Here is a 19,459-nt window from a genome sequence, read left to right as displayed (position 1 = left end):
GCACTCTCCACAACAGACTTATAGAAGATAAGCAACATCTTGGTGCAAAATAGTAGCGTTCGAGTTATTTGTGGTAATTAGGATTTTAAATTTGGTGCAGGTAATTTACAAGAAAATGATATACAGAAATAAAAAGCAGGGTAATGCAGTACTTTTACGTTTGTTGTGGAAGTCTACTTCCTGTCTGATGACGTCTTTTCCTGGGCAGAATCCAGACCGTGCCATTCTCTTTAGTGTTTGCCCTGTCCTCCCAATGTTCACCTTCTCACTGGCCTTATTTTGATATTAAATAACATAAACTGACTCCCGAAGCAGGCCATTAACAGAAACAGTCGACATCAAACTATCGTGTCATATGGAGTAAATAAAAACCAAACAAAGGAGCGACGAGGTGAGTTTTTTTTTTTTTTTTTTTTGCACACTTGTCGGGGTTAGCTAGCAAGCTAGCGATTTAACCTGCTGCTCTCAGACTCAGCAGGGAAATAGTATGCGACGTGTCTTTGACCAGCCTAATAAATAGATGTCAGGCAGTGCAGCGAATAAGTTGTGAATTTATCTTCATGATGATGCAATTAGGATGGTATTAGCTTTATTTTTTTATAAATGTTATTGCTTATATGCCACTGTAGTGGAAAAAGCTAGTTAGCTAACGTGGTGTGAAGAAGTTCGTATAAGCTACCGGCGGCCTGATTTAATTATAAGTCACTGATTTTAATTACTATTTAGTTTACTTTTTATTGACAGTTGTGTTCACTCCACAAAGATGTTTCAAGTATTTGAAAAAGACTAAGTCGAGTGACGTGCCAAACAGGTTTTACTTTTTTTTTTTTGCAAGATCTTTGTGTGAGTGTGCATCAGCTAACTCACTAGCTTACCGGCTAATCTTGCTTTATGACTAGCTGATGTATAAATGGACGATTCAGCATTAATTTAACCATGTTTATAAAACGCACCACTGCTTCATACGTGTTAAAGTCTATGCATGTTATTTTGTGGTAAATCCATGAACGATAGACTTACAGTGGCTTCTTCCCACTCAGCAACGCTAAAACGCGTCCTCAGTGGAAGCTCCATGTTTCACCAAGAGCACAATATAGCTGGATTTTAGGATCATAACCAGATTTCATCATTTCAGCCACGGTTCAGCTGTCACCGATAAACTACAGACAGGTGACTAATGAATGGGAAGAGGAACGAAGACTCCACACAGCTGTACACTGTAGCATAATAATTAAACAGCATCCTGCAGGTGGTAAAAATAGTCAGTCATCAATACTTTGCAATAGTTTAGCGCTTCAGTAGGATAAGTAACTTAAACAGATGCGCCATGAATTAAATGTTAGAAGTAAATACATTGTTATTGATAGCAGGTGTGAACTGAGTGTTATGCAGTATTATTTTAGGTTTGTAATACACTTGAGTCAGACTTTATATTTGTATTAAGTCAACGTGTGCATGTAAGGACACGTTGACTTGACATTTCTTAAGGAAAATGTTACAGTCCTTTATATTACCTCATCAGTGATGGGTTCTGATGGTTCTGTGGTGCTAATGTTGACATATTTCTGGCATGATTTGGGTCCACTGTAAAGCACAACAAAGTTGACAGGCATATTCCCTGGTGAAAGATTTCTGTCCTAATCGGTTTGAACAGTTTTGTGATGATAATGTCCTGTGGGCTGAAACTCTTTTTTTTCTAATTCAATTCAACTTTATCTATATAGCGTCAAATCACGGCAATGCCGTCTCAAGACGCTTTAATAATTAATAATAGCCTATATAAGGAAATGAATCTAAATTAATTCTATTTATTTTCTTTTGTAAAATGTGTGCCTGGCTATACAAATAAAACTGAATTGGATTTAATAGATTTTTTTTTCCTTATTAAAATTTATTCTCCACTTCTAGCAAACTCTATAAACATCTCCATTAACCACTTTCAGGAAGTGGCTGTTCACATATGTTAAATCCCCTGAAAGTTTTTCGTGTAGGACACAGAAGTAGGACAACTTTGACAAATACAACTGATACAGCAGTCTTCCAATTTGTATTCCCTTGAGATCCCCTTGGCAGACCTAGAGAGAATTTAGCTGTCTCTGAAGGTATAGCACTTCTATACACTGGGGATGAAAGGTGGAAGGATACTGAATAAATTGTGATAGACATTAGTGAGCCATATATGCCACAACCTCTGGAGTCACGAGTTCCCAAGCACTGTCTACCATAATAACATCATTAACGAAGAAATATACATTTTCAGAATTTTTTTTTTTTTTTTTAATCCTTCATCCTTTTATCCAAGGCAATTTTGCTTTGTTGTAGCATCAATACCAAAGCACAGGGAAGTCCATTTAGTGAGACATAGTGGTTACACACTTGATTAAAACATTTAGTTTTTTCCTTTAATCTGTCAGCCAATTTGTTGGCAGTTTATACTGTCCACAAACTGGGTGATTTGTATTGTATTACTGTTTGTGCAGTGTTTCTGTTTACTAAGAATATGTTAATGCCTCAGACTAATAAAAGTTGTGAAGGTCAGTGTGGACTCAGAGATTGATAGCCATATTCCCAACTTTTCCCTCAGCTCTCAAGCTTCGTCTTACTCCTTCATTTTTCTCTGGAGATTCAAATGTAGGGATCATTTGGCATCCAGATGTCCCCCCATCATCCCAGTTAAAAGTATAGATGTCTTCTACTCTTTGGTCCCCTGAAAAAAAAAGTCACCTTATTTCTTCTAAGTGATGTGGCCAAGGAATGAAATGAAAGGTTGTGCTTGTGAAAAGTCAGAATTTTAGTTGTAAGATCTTATTGTTTCTCTCTTTTATTTATTTATTTATGGATGTTAGTATATTTGTTTGACAGTCCTGGACAGGGCAGCTAGTCTTTTTTTTTTCATTAAACTAAAAAAGGATGAGTTGAAAATGCTGCAATTATTCTCATAGAGATTTTGGCATATCCATCTTATTCCTCTCTTCTCGCTTTCCAGGCAGAGCTTCAATTCAGACCTTCCCAATCAACAGTTCCTCCTGCATTGTAAATTTCTTGACTTGATTTCTGCCTACAAAGCTCAACCAACGAGGATGTCCCAGCTCCAGTTTCAGTGTCCGCCTAGCGCCATGCCTGCAGTCTCTGCCCCACTACAGATGGGGCAGCCACAGCCTGGCTATAGCATCCCATGTGCTACAGGAGCCCTCCCTTCAGAGAGTGCCAGCCAGCCCATCAGGAGCTCTGCTCTCCCAGCGGGCTCAGCCACTCCGTATAGTACCACAACAGGTAGATTTTATTTATATTGCTTTTGTTGTTTGGTGCCATTTTGTGTTTAAACATTTTGGTCCCTTTCAGTATGTTGGATTGTGTTGCTTGTGAGTCATTGGTGGTGGCTAGGTGGAGACTTCTCTGATGATCTTTCTATGACCATCTTTGACTGTCAGCTGTACTGAATATTTTGGCTCCTTTCAGTATCCAACATGGCAAACCCTAAAGAGAAGACCCCGATGTGTTTGGTGAATGAGTTAGCCCGTTTCAACAAGATCCAACCTGAGTATAAGTTGCTTTCTGAGCAAGGACCAGCTCACTCCAAGGTACACTGAGCATGAAAAGCCAGTGATGTAACTTCTTTAAATTTCTTAACATGATGTGTAAAGTGAATCTTAATGAGGGAGAATCTCTTTCAGATCTTCTCAGTGAGGCTCACTCTGGGAGATCAGCATTGGGAGGCAGAGGGGACCAGTATCAAGAAAGCCCAGCATTCCGCTGCTGCTTCCGCCCTCGCTGAGACAACACTTCCCAAGCCCACCATGAGGACACCCCGAAACACAGGCAAGAACCCAGGTGGGCTGTTCCCACTAACTCTGTCAGGGTCGCTCTTGAATTTAGTCCTAGAAGAGGGAATTTAATGCAGCTATGACTTTATGATGGTGGTCTGTTTGTGTTTGGCTTGCAGCAGATGGCATTACACATACAATGGAGTTGAATGCACTTTGTATGAAGCTTGGTAAAAAGCCTGTGTATAAACCTATAGACCCATACCCGGTGATGAGACCACCAAACTTCAACTATAATGTCCGGGCTCCTGGGCCGTACCAGCGCTCTATGCAACAGTGAGTGTACATTACTTGGAAGTATAACAACAGAGCTTTTGCTTGGATTGTCTTTTATTATTAACAGGAACATTAAACAATGATTTCATTTCCCCAGGTACTACTATCCATTTCCTCCAGTGGGACCAATGACATACCACATGGAGCTTTCAGTCGGAGGTCAGCAGTTCATTGGGAAGGGGCGTACACGGCAGATGGCCAAACATGATGCTGCTGCCAAGGCCTTAAAAGTTCTTCAGAAGGAGCCAATTTTGCAGCAGTTTCCAGTGGTAAGAAAATAAAACCATAAATAAGCGTGCGCCCAGCATGAAGTAGTGCTAGATAACACATATATATACACACATATATATATATATATACACACATATATATACACATATATATATATATATATATATATATATATATATATATATATATATATATATATATATATATATATATATATATATATATATATATATATATATACACATATGAGAGAGAGAGAGAGAATACACACACACACATATCGGGTGTAAAAAAGACATGGACTAGATTTTTCCTAAGAGATTCTGATTTTGGTTTCTTAACGTGCTTTGATTATGATCTGTGCCAGACCATTCACATCTCATGAGGGGTCCATCCTAATCTCTTTCATATAATGGTTTTTATTAAACTGCAGGTATCTATAGAATTCATGTTTACCCAGATGATACTTCTCTTTCATTTCTTGGAAACTCTCGAGCTGTCCATCTTTCAGTAAAACACAGCTCACCGTAATTCCTTTGGTTGCCCGCTGTTTGAACCCTCTGTCGTTTTTAGTCAGCTGTCATATGCTGCCCACTTTAATAAATTTTTTTTTGTTTTTCCTTATCTTACGGTTGGGTGAAAAAAATAATTAAACCACTCTTGTTCCTTTAGTTATACCACGCATTAAAAGTGAACATGAAATTTTGGTAAACATGGATGATTAATTTTTTCCACCGCTGTATATGTCTTTACTATACTGAACCACAACCTTAATGTAAATGCCATGATCCAATTTATTTGATTTTTTTTTTCTTTTCTACATTTATTCATCCCCTTTAATAAACTGTATTAGATATTCTCCATATTCTGTCTCTAAGTCCTTCCGTTTTGCAGTATAATCTGATTTATACCATACTACAGTATATCTCAACTGTGCTGCATCAAAGCAGTCTTTAAAATATGGGATTCACTTTCCTCCTTTCGCCTTTGGCAGCTGGAGAGTTACCATTCTTATTCTAAGCATTTAGCCTCACCAAAAACAAAGCTTGTTATTTTATTCAAGCTTGTAAACTGCGACTAGGGGACCTCAACTTGCAGGGACTGGAACACATTTGTACTGCTTGTTTCAATTCGAACTAAAATCTAGCATTGGTGTGGACCATCAACGTTTTTTATCTCTTGATTTATATTATAGTATTTCGTTTAGTCAAGTTTAGAAAGTGTTTTTGGTGATTTGTGACCCCCACATATAATTTTTCTAAATAATATCAATTAAAAGTAAATGTCTCTTTGATCCCTTTAGTGGGACTATAGTTATTTTTTAGTAACTGTGTCTCAATGATATTTACATGATATCCTTATAGCTGTCCATATGTTTTTAAAAAGTTTAATCAATTCAGGTAGTGATGTATTAGGGTGTCTGAGGGAGGCTATGATATGGTCTGTGGAAAGTCCTACTTTTTTGTTCTGTGCCATTCACTGTCACGTCCCCAATCTCCCAGTCTTGCCTTCCTTCCTGCACATGAGGCTCTATGAAGCGGGCAAAGGACCCGTGTAGTATGTTGTCAGTCAAACTTCTATGAATTTTTCTTCTTAGAGATGGTTCCTAGTAAACTGTCTTTACTCACTGTATTGATTTATTATCCAGATCTAAAACCAGTCTCGTACAGGAATTTCCAGTTGACTCACCTGGAAGCCGTTTCAGCTTTTTCCTAATACTGGGGTCTTATTGTCTCTTGTTGTTCCGTCTTACCATATGACTTCATATAATTGTACTTCCTGTTTGCTCCTCTGTTATTTCCAACTTTTCCATTTTAATATTGTCTTTGACAGATGAATGGAGAGCCTGAGGAGGAGAACCTGAACAAATCAGAAATCAGTCAAGTGTTTGAATTTGCACTTAAACGCAACTTACCCGTCAACTTTGAGGTTTGAATGGATTTGTGTTATCATGCAAGAATTTTACATGTGGAAATATGTCAGGAATATTCTGTACAACACTTTTACACAATCTATGTACAAACCTCGCATTTCATTCAGGATTGTTGGTTTTTTTCAGGTTTTAAAAGAAGAGGGCCCTCCCCACATTAAGAGTTTTGTAGTTCGTGTTACAGTTGGGGAATTCACCGGAGAAGGCGAAGGAAAAAGTAAAAAGATTGCAAAGAAGCTTGCAGCGGCAGCGGTGCTCGGAGAGTTCAAGAGGCTTCCTCATATACCCAGTGTGGAAAAGACGCTGCCGCGCATTAAAAAGAAAACCAAATCTATCATCAAAGTAATGCAGCTTGTGAAGTGACTTTGAGATTAGTCGGAACAGAAATATAGATTCTTAATTAATGATCATGTCATCATGGCAACAGCTGCAGACCAGCCCAGAGTATGGCCAGGGGATGAATCCCATCAGTCGCTTGGCTCAGATCCAACAGGCCAAGAAGGAGAAGGAGCCAGAGTACAGCATGGTGACAGAAAGGGGTCTACCACGCCGCAGGGAGTTTGTCATGCAGGTGAGTCAGCTTTAACTGAGGTATGCTGGTAGCAAGCCCATCACAGTATTTGTCTCGTTTTTTCTCCTCCTTCCTTCTTACTTATGTCATTAAGTTCCTTCATCTGTGTGTCCTGGCACAGGTGACAGTGTGTGGCCAGTCTGCGGAGGGAATGGGACCGAGTAAGAAGGTGGCCAAGAGAAATGCAGCTGAGAAAATGCTGGAACTCCTCGGATATAAAGTGCCTCAGCCCCAGCTTCCCAAACCGGCACTCAAAACCGATGAAAAAGTACTGTCTGGTGTTTTTTTTTTAGTTTTTTTTTTAGCAAGGTTTAAGAATATGTCGCACTGTATAAAGTTTATGTACAAAGAAGCTTTATTATTCTTGATATATCTGTTGCTGTTCTGTTTTTAATCAGACTCCAGTGAAAAAGCCTAGTGATGGGCGCAAAGTGACCTTCTTTGAACCTGGCTCTGTGGAGGAGGTGGCATTGGGTCAGTCTTAGTTAAATTGGTCCCAACTAAAATAGTCTATAAAAATCTTATTTTATAAGTATTGCTTTTTTTTTTCATTAGTTCCCAAGGAGGAGGACTTCCGCCTGCCTTACCTGAGCCACCAACAGCTGCCTGCAGGTATCCTACCGATGGTGCCAGAGGTGGCTCAAGCAGTCGGAGCCTGCCCAGGAACCCAGGCCAAGGACTACAGTCGAGCCATACCCAACCCAGGCAAGGCCACGGTCACTGCCATGATTGCCAATGAGCTGCTTTATGCTGGGACATCCCTGACTGCGGAGACTATCCTGAAAAATAAAAATAACTTGAACCAGCTGCCTCACGGACCCATCACCCGCCCCTCAGAACAGCTCAGTTATCTTGCATCTGTGCAGGGTTTGCAGGTAACCATCAATGAGTTCACCTGTCTTGGACTTAATAAGCCCACATGTGTTCTGGCATTTTTGCTCATTGTTTGGTGACATGAATTGGTCTTTATCATTTGTTTGCAGGTGGAATACAAGGATTTTCCCAAAAACAATAAGAATGAATTTGTGTCACTGATTAACTGCTCCTCCCAGCCGCCACTCATCAGTCATGGGATTGGAAAGGATGTAGAATGCTGTCATGATATGGTTAGTATTTAAAGAAGGGGTTTGTGTGCATCCATGGTTCGTCAGCCACGTCTCAGACATTAAAGGAACATTTTGTGCAGCCTACACTGTTTATTAGAGAAAAGACAATATCGTACAGAACCAGGGAACGTCCAGGCTTGCAATGATCTTAAATGCTCGTGATCATGACTTATTTCAAGATAGCAGAGCTTATTTGTTAAGATAAAGGGTTCATTGATGTCATTTTGACAAAATAGCCAGTTTTCTCATAATAAAGATAATTTCTGATGTCAAGAGTCATGTGCCTGCATGCATAGATGATATCAGATGGCAAACAGGGACAGGCTGTAGTCTTTGTAGTCATCTTTCAGAGTTAGCCATCCTTGTAATCTTTTCCTAAAATAAAAAAGATATTGTCTGTTATAACAACTGCAGCAGTGAAAACGTTAGTTATGTCATGAATGTGTGTTCATCAGGGATCCTTCCCAGCAGTCCTGAAAGTCAAGTTGAAGTCAGAAGTCCTCTCTTAATTTTATGATTTTCAGATAGTGTTTCACCTTATCTCATAAAACACAAAGCTTATTTACAAGAGATAAGCTGCCAGTTTATCTTGTCTTCAGAATGAGCAGTTTCTTCCGATAAGATAGTCACAACATTTCACAAGAACACAAGTTTTGTGATGTAGAGTTAAAGTGATCAACTCAAGATGACATTGTTAAAATAAGTAGTTGTAAGTATATCAGTGTTTGGCTTTATCATGGTAAAAATGACATTTTTAATTGCTTCTGCCAAGGAGGTTGTGTTTTTACCGCCGTTAATCTGTTTGTTTGTGTTCTAGATAACTCAAAGTTCTGGACAGATTTTCATGAAATTTTCAGGTGTTGGAAAAGTGAAAAGGAAGAACTTGATTTAATTTTGGTGGTGATCTGGGTCACGGTTTGGATCCAGGAATTTTATAGAACGGTGGACCTTGGCGGAGGTTTGCGCTCTCCGAGTGCTTTTCTAGTTTTGTTTATTTTTAGATGCTCGGGGTGTAAACAAGCAATTGCTGAAAAAAATATACTACTAATTGAGACAAACACATTCAGGTAGTTGGTTGTCAGTAGTCCAAACCCACATTTTCTCGCAGCAGTAAGGAAGACTAAAAGTTTTTTCTCATTGAGCAACTTTGGTACAAAACATCCTTCAATGTGAAATTTGTTTCCTCAGAAGTACGTGCACATATCCTAACTTATGATTATATGTTGATCTTGACCTCTTACAGGCTGCACTGAATATATTGAAGTTGCTCTCTGAGTTGGACCAGCAGTCAAATGAAAGGACAGGAAATGGACCAGCTTCTGGGTAAGCTGAGAGGGGATGGCTTATATTTAACTGGTTTTAATATTAAAATCTTTTAGTTCACCAATATGCTGATTTCCAGTCCAGCCAAGTGGACATAGGAGAACAAAACCTCTCCACATCTTTTCTTTTTACTGGTATTACAGGCAACATTTGTAAGTTTTGTTTGTATTTTTGCTTGCAAGTATTGAAGAGTGATATTACAGTACTGTGCAAAAAATACATGTGTACAATCTTTAACTAGAATGACTAAACTAAATGTTTCTGTCATTTCTGTCTACTAGTCAAGTTTATTTATAAGCACAGATGTTGATCAAAGAGCTGTACAACTTAAAAAAATTCAACACAAAAGCTTAAATGTCAACAGTTTAATCTGAGTTAAAAGCCGAAGAATAGAAACTGGCCTTTACATAAGTTTTTAAAATGTCCTCTACTGGTGAGGTTTCAAGCACTGGAAAAAAGATCTGTAACCTTCAGTTTTAACCTGGATTTCTGGACATCCAGAAGCATCTGATCAGCAGATCTCAAAGAAGCAGCAGATGGGTCAGAAGGTCCTGACCCATTTTAACACTAAAAACAACCAATAAAACTTTAAAGTCTACTGTAAAACAGACTGGGAGCAAGTAGAGAGATACAAAAAGTGATGCAACATTATTGCTTTAATATTATTATTAATTGTAATTATTCCTTATTTATTATTTATTTATTAATTTATTCAATACAGGGACAGTGCATATTAATAAACATTTCTGTTAATATGCCAGAGTTGGCCAGAAGGCTATTTTTCCTCTGCAGTCACTAGACAGGAGAACAAGAGTAAAGTTATTTATTTACGTGACAATATTAGTAAAGTACATTTAGTAAAAGTAACATTTAGGCTAAAAGTACATTAGCGACAGAACACACCAACATTCAGAACAACAAACAAACACATACATACATACACACAAGGCAAGATGGCAGCAGGGGGCAGCGACAGCAGATTTAGTTAATGTTGACATCTCTGATTGTCAGTGAACTATTTCTTTAACTGGGTCTTATAAAAAAAAAAATATGTGAGCAGAGTAATTATTTAATAAATAATTTTATTAAAAACATGCAAATTCTCAGATGAGATTGACAAAGTCCGACCCTCTGAGATGTGTGTTGTATTGATGTATGTTTAGAATGAACGTTGACTATTTTGTGTCTGTTACAACAAATATTTCCCATCTTGTTCAGGTGTGGCAAGCAGGAAATGGAAGGCGACTCGCACCACAAACAGGCTAACTCAAGCACATTGACACAGACGCTGGATGGCACAGCTTAGAAAAAGGTTTGGTTGTCTGTAAAAGCACTAGAGAAAACTCAAGTCACTGTGTTCTTTGTCTATTTTAGAAGGCTACAGGAAGCTTCAGCCACTGTAGACTCGAAACAATCACTGTTCATATTCATTGTTACAAAATGTTCACAGTTAAACAAGACTGATAGGAAAACTAGTTTCTTCTCCTTGATGTTGTTTAATTGTACACATTATTTTTCTTTTGCTTTGTAGAAAAAGTAGCTGCATCCTAGTCAATGGGTTTGGGGGTGTCCTTAGTAGAGAAAAAAATGTAAATGTGAACTCTTGTTTTCTTTTGGATAGATCTTGTTTCCTCTTTGTGAAATCCGCTAACTCTTGTTTTTAAGTGTTTTACGTTTTATCCCCCGCTGAAGTAGATGATTGAGGAAAGCTCTTATTATGGTTTGGGCCTCATCTTTGTCTAGGGTGCAGCTGGTGAACCTTTATTGATTTTCCTAGAGTGCTTTATATCAACAACCAAGAAGAATTTGTGACTAAATGTAGCGTTTGATGTAATGTAATGTTGTCACTGCTGTGCTTGGCAGGGACGTTTCCCTGATGATCCCCTTCCTTCCCTCATGTCTGCTCCCCTACTCTATCCAGCCCCCATAATTAAATTTTGGTGCTTACATGCACAAACCAAAATCCCTGCTCTAGTTGTCTTTCCTTTATTCATTTTTTTTTTTTTTTTTAATTTAAAAATGAATTTTTCTTGCTGATTTCATGTCTTTGCCGTATAAAGGTACGCAGTGGTGATTTAACACCAACGTTCTAATCCAGACTAATTTTTAGTTTTTGGTGAGTGCAAGTCGCAGATTGGAGTTGGTTCAGTGTGGATATCTTTTAGCTCGGGGGTATCCAGTGTTTGTCCTATAGGACCACAATCCTGCAGGTTTCCTTGCTCCAACACATCTAACTCAAATAAGTCATTGTTCAGAACTTCATAGGCTGTTGGAGCCTTTTAATTTCAGTCAGGTTTGTTGGAGCAAGAAAACATTGAAAACCTGCAGGAGTTTGGGGACCGGCGTTGGACATCTCTGGTGTAGCTTTTTCACACGTTTTATAGGCAAACTATGAACTATGTAATTACACAGCTGTTCACTCGCTTCATGAAACTCCCCCCTGCTGAAGCTGAACCTTTTTCAAAGATCATCCCATAAGTAAGCAGTTTCACTTCCTACATGAGCCCCTATTGCCTCCATTTCTATCCACTTATGAAGCAGAGCTTTGATTTTATTTTATTTTTTTATTGGGAAAAACAAGAAAATTAAATCTGACAATTTTACTTAAAACTACTTTAACCCTTTCATGCATAGTGGACATAAATTGGACACCTGTTTACAAGCTTTTTCCTGCATATTGATGGATGAGGACAGTATTTTATTAAATAAACCACCTCAGTGGATGTTAGTGAGTTATTCAATGTTTCCACTTGCTGGAGAATAAATAAATATATGATTTAATTGAACATAATGTAATTAAGCAAGCTTGCTTTTGCAATAGATAGGAAAATAAAATGAAACAGCTATATTTTATATAAGATTTAGACAATGATTTTTTATAGAATACATGAAAATAAATAATAAATTCCAAATATCACGAATAAAAATGTATAACTGCGTAGGTCTGTTAAGGGAAAATGCCATTTTCAAAATTGTTGCATTGTTTATGATTAATTTATGCATGAAAGGGTTAAGTTAAACAATCTAGATGATAGATGGTGAAGGCAATAAAGATGGTGATTCTAGCTCAGTGGAAGACACATTACTATGTACATCTTAGGAAAGTTCAGAAGTGAGTAAAGTGACCCACAACTATCTGCTTCAGCTGCGACGACAAATGTTTGATATATTTAAATTCTCAGGAAAGCAGCTTGAGAAATGCCTTTACTGAAGGAAACACTACAGCATTTTATATCCATCTTTTAAAGTGACATTTGATTCTAAATATCAAAATTGGGTGTAAATAAAATCCTCCTTTTTAGATGATATTGAGCAGCTGTTATTTTCAGTAAAACTCCAGGTGACACCTTTATCTAGCGAAGTCTGACGATCGAGTACCAGTGTCACACAAATGTATGAGACAGATGTTTTATTTTGCATTTTGTTGCTTTGCTAAATGAATTATTTTAATTACCTTGGAATTATTCAGACATTCAATTATTCAGACACTGCAGAACAACCAAATTATTTATATTAAAAACACAAAAGAAGAGTAACATGAAGAGGGTGAGTAAGCAGACATTGCTGAGATCAGTGGTTGATACTGTTTTGAGCTTTGTTTGGGGGGGGGGGGGGGGGGGGGGGGGGGGGGGAAAGACTATAAACTTGGCACAAAAATGATAGAAAATTGTGTTTGGTGGACTGTTTCTTTCTTGTAACAATGCTGCTTGATATAAATCTTATACTTTATTTCCATTTTAAGTGATGCCAGATGTATAATGATCCATTAGTAGGATGAACAGCAGAGAGGTTTATATAAGTTGTGCCTGCATGGAAAACGTGCTAAATCTCAATACTTAACAGTTTATTTACAGTTTATTACTATTGACTTCAGTGTTTATATGATTAGAAGATTGAGGTTCCTGAACAACCAGATGTAATGCCATTTTTTTTTGTTTTACATTATGTAGTTTATTCTGTTATTCAGTTTTGTGCTATTACTCAGTGTTATTACTATACTACTGTGGGACACCTCCTCTCTGTGTCCTCAGCCTCTCAATAGAAGCTTTTCTCCTGGGTGTCTGGTTTACATCCATCCAAACGAATCCAAATTTAATCACTGACTCAGAAACAGTCCTGGAACTGTCTCAGAAAAGAGTGATTCTGATTGACTCAATGTTCATGGCTTTATCGTGTCCTGGGAATTTCTTTCTTTTATTTTTTTAAATCTGTCAATAGGAAAATAAATAATACAACACGTGGAAAACATTCTTTAAAAAAATGAGGACTATCCTTAAACTCCTCAAACAGATATTCTTAAAAAGGATCAATTACATTTGTTATATACTCCCAGATGCCTTGTGATGCAAAAGATAATTATTTTTTATTTATGAATAAACAAAAATGGCTGAATTGTGGGAATGGCTGGAAATATTTACGTCACAACACGGTGCTGCAGGATTTACTTCATCATTACTCATTCTCTTACTTTTCATGCGGCACTGCAGTATTCCAGGATTAGCAAAGTCATACATGTGCGCTGATGCATACATCATGCATGTGGTTCTGCAAAGTTGTGCAGATTTCCTTCCAATGGTTGAAGTTTGTGGGACTAAAGTGGATTTCATAGAAGTTTAAAACAAAACAGTTCAAACCCAGAAAGCAGACAGAACATATTTATTTTAAGAAAACATAACCGAGCACCCCATTCAGATGCATCTTCCAGTTAAAGGAAACATTCCCAATTTGATCAAGGTTTTTTAAATGTTTGGTTATCTCTGATTTTTATGATGAAAACACTTTGAGGGGTCTTTAAACTTCATCTGAACATTGCAGAAATTTTTTTTGTTCTGATAACTCCTTGGCTGAGTAGTCATCTAGTACAGGTTTCTGAATGAAAAGCCCAAAAGCTAAAACATAAAATCCCTGTGTCCTTGTGTATGTATTTATGTATATATATATGTATTTATGTATATATATATATATATATATATATATATATATATATATATATATATATATATATATATATATATATGTGTGTGTGTGTGTGTATTTTTCTATATATAGATATAGAGATATACCTATATATATAGATATACATACACACACACGTATAAAATGTGTGTGTGTGTAGGCTTATGCAACCTGAACAGCACTGTTAGTCGTTCTTTGCTGCATGTTATTTATGAAGGGAAACATGCACTTGTCAGAACCCATGAAACGATAGGCAGCCACATTGGATTCCCATGGCAACAATCTGAAAAAAGAAATATTTCTCTACAAGAATTCAGTAAAGAATATGAGCCTAGAAACAAATCAAAAAGGTGAACTGAATGTAAGTTATAAAGGATATTTGAGGGATGGCGATTGTAAAACTTACGCTCTGGTCAGGAAAGGCAGATAGGTAAGGCGGGGGATGCACACCAGCGGCTGGTCTATCAGGATGGAGTTCATTGCTTGTTCGACGCAGTACTGGGGCTCCAGTGGGGGTAAGAACAGTTCCACTTCCTCCCTGACAGTGGTGCCGACATACATTTACAGAGCAGATTTTAATGGGACACTTGATAGCAAACATGGAGAGTCTGAGTAACTTTGACATACCGGATCTTGCAGCCCTCAAACATGCCTGTATCCACAATGTAGGGGCAGACTAGAGTAGTCTTCACACCTTGAACTTCCTCAACCAGCAACTCGTGGGCCAGGGACTCATGGAAGCCCACTGCAGCAAACTTACTGGCACAGTAATCCTACCACAAATAAGAGTTACTCATCAGAGCTGCTTAACACCGTCTTTACAGGTGTTAACCGTCATACAAGTGTGGAGATCATTTCAGCCAAAGGTACAGATGGCTGTAAAACACTGTAAATATCAAGTTGTCATGTTTCTCCCTCTATGGTTCACCTCAACACATGCTGTGCTGAAGAGGCCGAGGACGCTGGCGATGGTCACGATGTGTCCATGATTCTGGGCCTTCATTTGTGGGAGGAAAGCCTTCACTGTCTGAGACACACAAACATGGTAAACATAAACTGTTATGCTGCTATAACTTAGAATGGAGCTACAAAGTGTCCAAAGGAATGAAATGAGGCTTAAATATTGTTCAGCTGAAGGGAAGCTTCTGCTGCCCAAGTAGCTAGTTATTAAGAGGATTAATATCAAAATCCTTAAGTCCATAATGTGAGAGGGATAATGGTATTACTGCAATACATTTCACATGCCATGCATCACACAACCTGTGCACAACAATGTGCTCTGTCTGTGGGCTTACGGTGCAAAGATTACAACTGAATGTAACTTGTTTGTTAAGAAATGCCTCAAACTGACTATTTCAGGACAAGATGAAGCCCAGTTTGTTCCACTTTTCTTCTTTTAGATAACTGATCCGAATTGGGATTCATGATCAAAGTCACACAGTTTGCTATTATTTACAAGAACCATTTGGACGCATGAGCATGATTTACCTGAGTGATTTCAAACTCTGGTCTTTGAGGACGACTGTCCTGAAGGCTTTGAATGTTTCTCTGGTCTAACACATCTAATTCAAATGAACTGAACTTGTTAGGTTTGCCACAATGAGTTGTTTCTTTAAATCAGGTGTGTTGAAGCAGAAAAAAATCTAAATTTTGTAGGGCATTGACCCTAATTTAGCCACTTCCAGAGCATTTATTCTGGATTGGTGGGTTTAGTTTCTGTAAAAGTCTAAACATGTCCACATCTATAAGCAGCAGGACACAATGACATTTACGTTGCACTGCCACAATGACGTAAACAGCAGCTGAATTGGACTTTTATGCCACCCCATCGTTAATGTGAATGTCTCAAACACGTTTAATAACAACTAACAGAGGCTCACCCAGAAGAGGGCATGGCAGTTGACTTTCATCGTCCTCTCCATCAGTTCATCAGGACAATCTAGCATGCGCTGCCCAGCCACCACTCCAGCATTGTTCACCAGCATAGTGACATCCCGGCCCAGGTCTTTTCTCACGAGCTCTGCGTTGCGGTAAACATCATCCCGGTTGGTCACATCCACCGTGTAGGTGTACGCTTTACCCCCCATCTCCCGCACCAGCTTGGCTGTCTGCTCATTGGAGCTGCTGTTAACATCCCATAGCACTACATCTGCCCCATGCTTGGTGAATTCCTGAGCAAAGAGGCGACCCAGGCCGCCTCCTGATCCAGTGATCAGCACCAGCTCTCCGTCAATGGGCTTGGTGCGGGGCCGCATGATGACGCGTACGGAATTACGCAGGATGAAGTAAATTACATCGAGCAGCATCATCTGAAGATCCATTAGAAAAATCATTTTTAGCCTTTTTATTTTGCTGGTGATCTGTGCCTGAAAGGGCAGAAGTCTGAGAGGCCTTCAGAGACTCAGACTGCACTGATGATCACTGAAGATGTATTTCCTACTGTCTAACTAAGGTGCAGACAGCCAAGCTGGTGTTTCCCTCTTTCTGAGTCCTTTAGCCTCAGTGTGGTTTATTTAAACACCCTCCCCTCAGATTAGAAGAAATACCCTGAGCTCCTAATGAAACCACTTTTGTTGTCAGCTGTGAAAGCCATCATTTTTACCATGCTGAGGAAAATAGCATGCCGCACGGCTTTACATTAAGATAAAGACTCTTGACGTTTGAGGTTTTTACTCAGCTTACACATCATCTGCTGTGCATGTGTAGATCTTTTACATGTTCATAAATAAAACCATGCATTTCCAGCAAAACAGAAAACTGGCATGATATTTTGAAATGTAAGGTCCTAATTGGACTTCTGTGTATCGTCATGAAAATGAGGCATAGTGGTACAGAGCTTGTGTGGTGGTCAGAGGATAAATAATCACACTGGGTGATGCAATCTGATGATTACTCGCTGTAAATTTTAATTAGTTTAAATGATTTCATGCTCCCTGCAAGCATATCTTGCTAACAAAGTGATCATTAATTAGAGAAGAATAAAAGGCTGGTAGGAAACAAGGGAGCATGCTAATGAACCTAATCTTCAGCTGTGCCAAAGTCAAGTCAGCCTGATGAAAAAAAAAAAAAAAAAAGGCTATAGTTTGCATATCTGGAAGTAATACAGAATTTGCTAAATGAATGGATACAATTCAAGGATAAGATTTTGTCCCAGTTCAGCAGCTACTCAGTAGAGCAGTGAGAATCATATTAAATGAGTAAGGAGATTATGCTTATGCATAAATCACTGCTTTGGATGCTTACAGTGCCATAAAGGCTGCTTGTAATGCATCACGTTTTAGTTTTCTCTGTGAATGCTGCAAGGAACACTAAACCTGAAAATTCTGCATGCATGTTGTCATTTCAGACTTTTCTTAATCAGATATATTTGACCTGGGCACAAATTAAAATTCAGTGTATTCGATAACACTTGCTGGTGTTTTATTCTTACCATCATTATATTCAATGAATATTAAAATCACAGTGCAAAGACTTGAACTGGGTTCATGTTCATAATGTCTCAAGCGCAGATTAATTTAAGACCACTTAATTACTATGCTGCAATATTTACTGTATATCAAATATATATAGCCATAATGCTCTTTATGATGGATTGCTCTGCAAGTTAGTTAAAGTGTGCTTTCAAACCAGAGTAGGCAGGTAATTAGAAAAGCCTGAATTTCAAACAAAAAATCCATTATTGTCACTCATAAAAAAGTGCGCTTGTGGCGAAATTAAACAGCTGCATGTTGAAGCCTGATTTCTCACAACAGTAACATACAAAACAAATATTTCTTTACCATTCCTTACCACTTTAGATCGTATTTACAGAAGTTGATCATTTTTATTGGCAATGAGTATTTTTGCTCCACTGAGTTGAACGACAGCTGCAAATACCACATCAATGTTGTTGCTTTGAATCTTGCAGCCATTCCTAATTATTGTCATACAGATTTAATGTAGCTGTGTCTGATTGTGTATTGACTTCTTAAAATGGGGCAATAAAAGTATAGGTACTCCCCAAAGAGTACGTGTGACTTGTAAAACTGCCTTAGATGAATTTGTTTTTGTTTTTTTGTTTTCTTGTCACAACAGCATAAACTGAACATTTGGCTTCTGACACCAGCTTTGAGATAGATATTTTCTTCGACTGGTGTGAATGTAAGAGCTACAGTACACATTAGTTTCAGACTGACTTGTAGATGAACCTCCATTAGATGACATTTGCCTGTGTTGTTTTACTGGCTGGAAAGAACTAAACATAAAACCTGACCCACTGTTCAAATGTGTCCCTCAGTGTTGATATGATATCATTTTGTCCTTCTGTTACTTTTGTTCTTTGCCTACAATATAGCATTACATTTAAAATAGTCATTTTTCCCCTCAAAACAAGCGTTTCTGAATTATAACAGCTTATCTGACATACATTTTCTTGTCCAGTTTTAAATGTAAAAAATGCTTTTAATAAATTACACATTAATACACTGGAGAATTCATAGTAACAGTCCTACATGTAGTAAGCCAATCTGTGCCAACCCGTCAAAACACAGAAAGAAAAAGGAGACTACTTTGGAACACTTTAACATAATGATAATGAAAATTGGGAAATTATAACTCACTACTTGGAGGATTTAAACAACTTCCTAATACTGAATGAAAACTTGCTGTAGTAATCTTTCACAGTAGCAGGTACTGTGAATCTGAAAACAGAGTGGAGGCCTGCACTGTCCACAGTGTTGATTTTTTTGCATGAATAAGCTCAGCCGTAGGAGTTTCATTAATCCATCCTTTTCACATGTTGAGGCACACATGGGCTGGGGAAGCTTGCCACTTCATAAACATATCGTAAGAGAGGCTTTGGAGGCAGGGAAATTTGCTGAACCAGTTGCTGAAAGTTTTGTAAACAAAATATCAGGGAACTGTTGTTCAGCAACTCACTGATGATTCTTTGTATGGAAGCTTTAGCTCCCTTTCACATAAATGAGCATTTGTAGACTACTTTTAACTCCTTACTATTGCAGCCTGTTGGTCTCTAAACTGAAATATTTTATTTGTAAGTGCTGACATATAGCCAATAAAAGAGCAGAAACACAGCTCAGAACATGTAAATGCTACTTTTTTAAAGGGTCTGTATTTCAGGTTATAATAAACAGACTATTACATGACTATTACACAATCTTGTATATGAAATGTTTCAAACAAATAAACTTTTATTGCCTTGCCGATTAAAACTTATATAATTGAATTTAACAAGTGTTGCAAA

At 38.0% G+C, this 19,459-nt stretch overlaps 2 protein-coding genes across 7 annotated transcripts; one reads left to right on the top strand and one right to left on the bottom strand.

The window, feature by feature from the left end:
* Nucleotides 1-217: 217 nt before the first annotated feature.
* stau1 (staufen double-stranded RNA binding protein 1) lies at nucleotides 218-11,218 on the top strand. Of its 6 annotated transcripts, none has more exons than XM_079242683.1 (15): nucleotides 218-391; nucleotides 2,987-3,273; nucleotides 3,460-3,581; nucleotides 3,675-3,819; nucleotides 4,022-4,100; nucleotides 4,198-4,369; nucleotides 6,165-6,260; nucleotides 6,391-6,603; nucleotides 6,689-6,832; nucleotides 6,954-7,100; nucleotides 7,231-7,306; nucleotides 7,388-7,707; nucleotides 7,816-7,938; nucleotides 9,182-9,261; nucleotides 10,480-11,218. In XM_079242683.1, the coding sequence occupies exons 2-15, from the start codon at nucleotides 3,081-3,083 to the stop codon at nucleotides 10,565-10,567; spliced, it is 1,998 nt and encodes a 665-aa protein (XP_079098809.1). In that variant the 5' UTR covers nucleotides 218-391; nucleotides 2,987-3,080; the 3' UTR covers nucleotides 10,568-11,218. The 6 variants fall into 6 exon arrangements, with proteins under 6 accessions (XP_079098809.1, XP_079098807.1, XP_079098806.1 ...); XM_079242681.1 differs by having other exon boundaries at nucleotides 3,947-4,100; XM_079242680.1 differs by having other exon boundaries at nucleotides 3,944-4,100.
* A 3,161-nt stretch (nucleotides 11,219-14,379) lies between these two features.
* rdh20 (retinol dehydrogenase 20) lies at nucleotides 14,380-16,550 on the bottom strand (the record flags this gene model as incomplete). Its single annotated transcript, XM_079242076.1, has 5 exons — nucleotides 14,380-14,500; nucleotides 14,624-14,755; nucleotides 14,845-14,990; nucleotides 15,146-15,244; nucleotides 16,098-16,550. 5 exons carry the CDS (start codon nucleotides 16,548-16,550, stop codon nucleotides 14,380-14,382), a joined length of 951 nt encoding a protein of 316 aa, XP_079098202.1.
* Between the last annotated feature and the right edge of the window lie 2,909 nt (nucleotides 16,551-19,459).

Source organism: Telmatherina bonti (assembly GCF_933228915.1).
Source record: "Telmatherina bonti genome assembly, chromosome: 6".
NCBI lineage: Eukaryota > Metazoa > Chordata > Actinopteri > Atheriniformes > Telmatherinidae > Telmatherina > Telmatherina bonti.
The sequence above is the reverse complement of the archived record's forward strand: the minus strand, read 5'-3'. Positions and strand labels throughout refer to the sequence as shown.

Bases quoted from the DNA above. Each gene is read 5' to 3' on its own strand.
- stau1 (XM_079242678.1), top strand. From the start codon at position 3,081: ATGTCCCAGCTCCAGTTTCAGTGTCCGCCTAGCGCCATGCCTGCAGTC. The intron at 3,582-3,674 runs GTACACTGAGCA...AATCTCTTTCAG, and splicing joins AAGGACCAGCTCACTCCAAG to ATCTTCTCAGTGAGGCTCAC. The intron at 4,101-4,197 runs GTGAGTGTACAT...TCATTTCCCCAG, and splicing joins TACCAGCGCTCTATGCAACA to GTACTACTATCCATTTCCTC.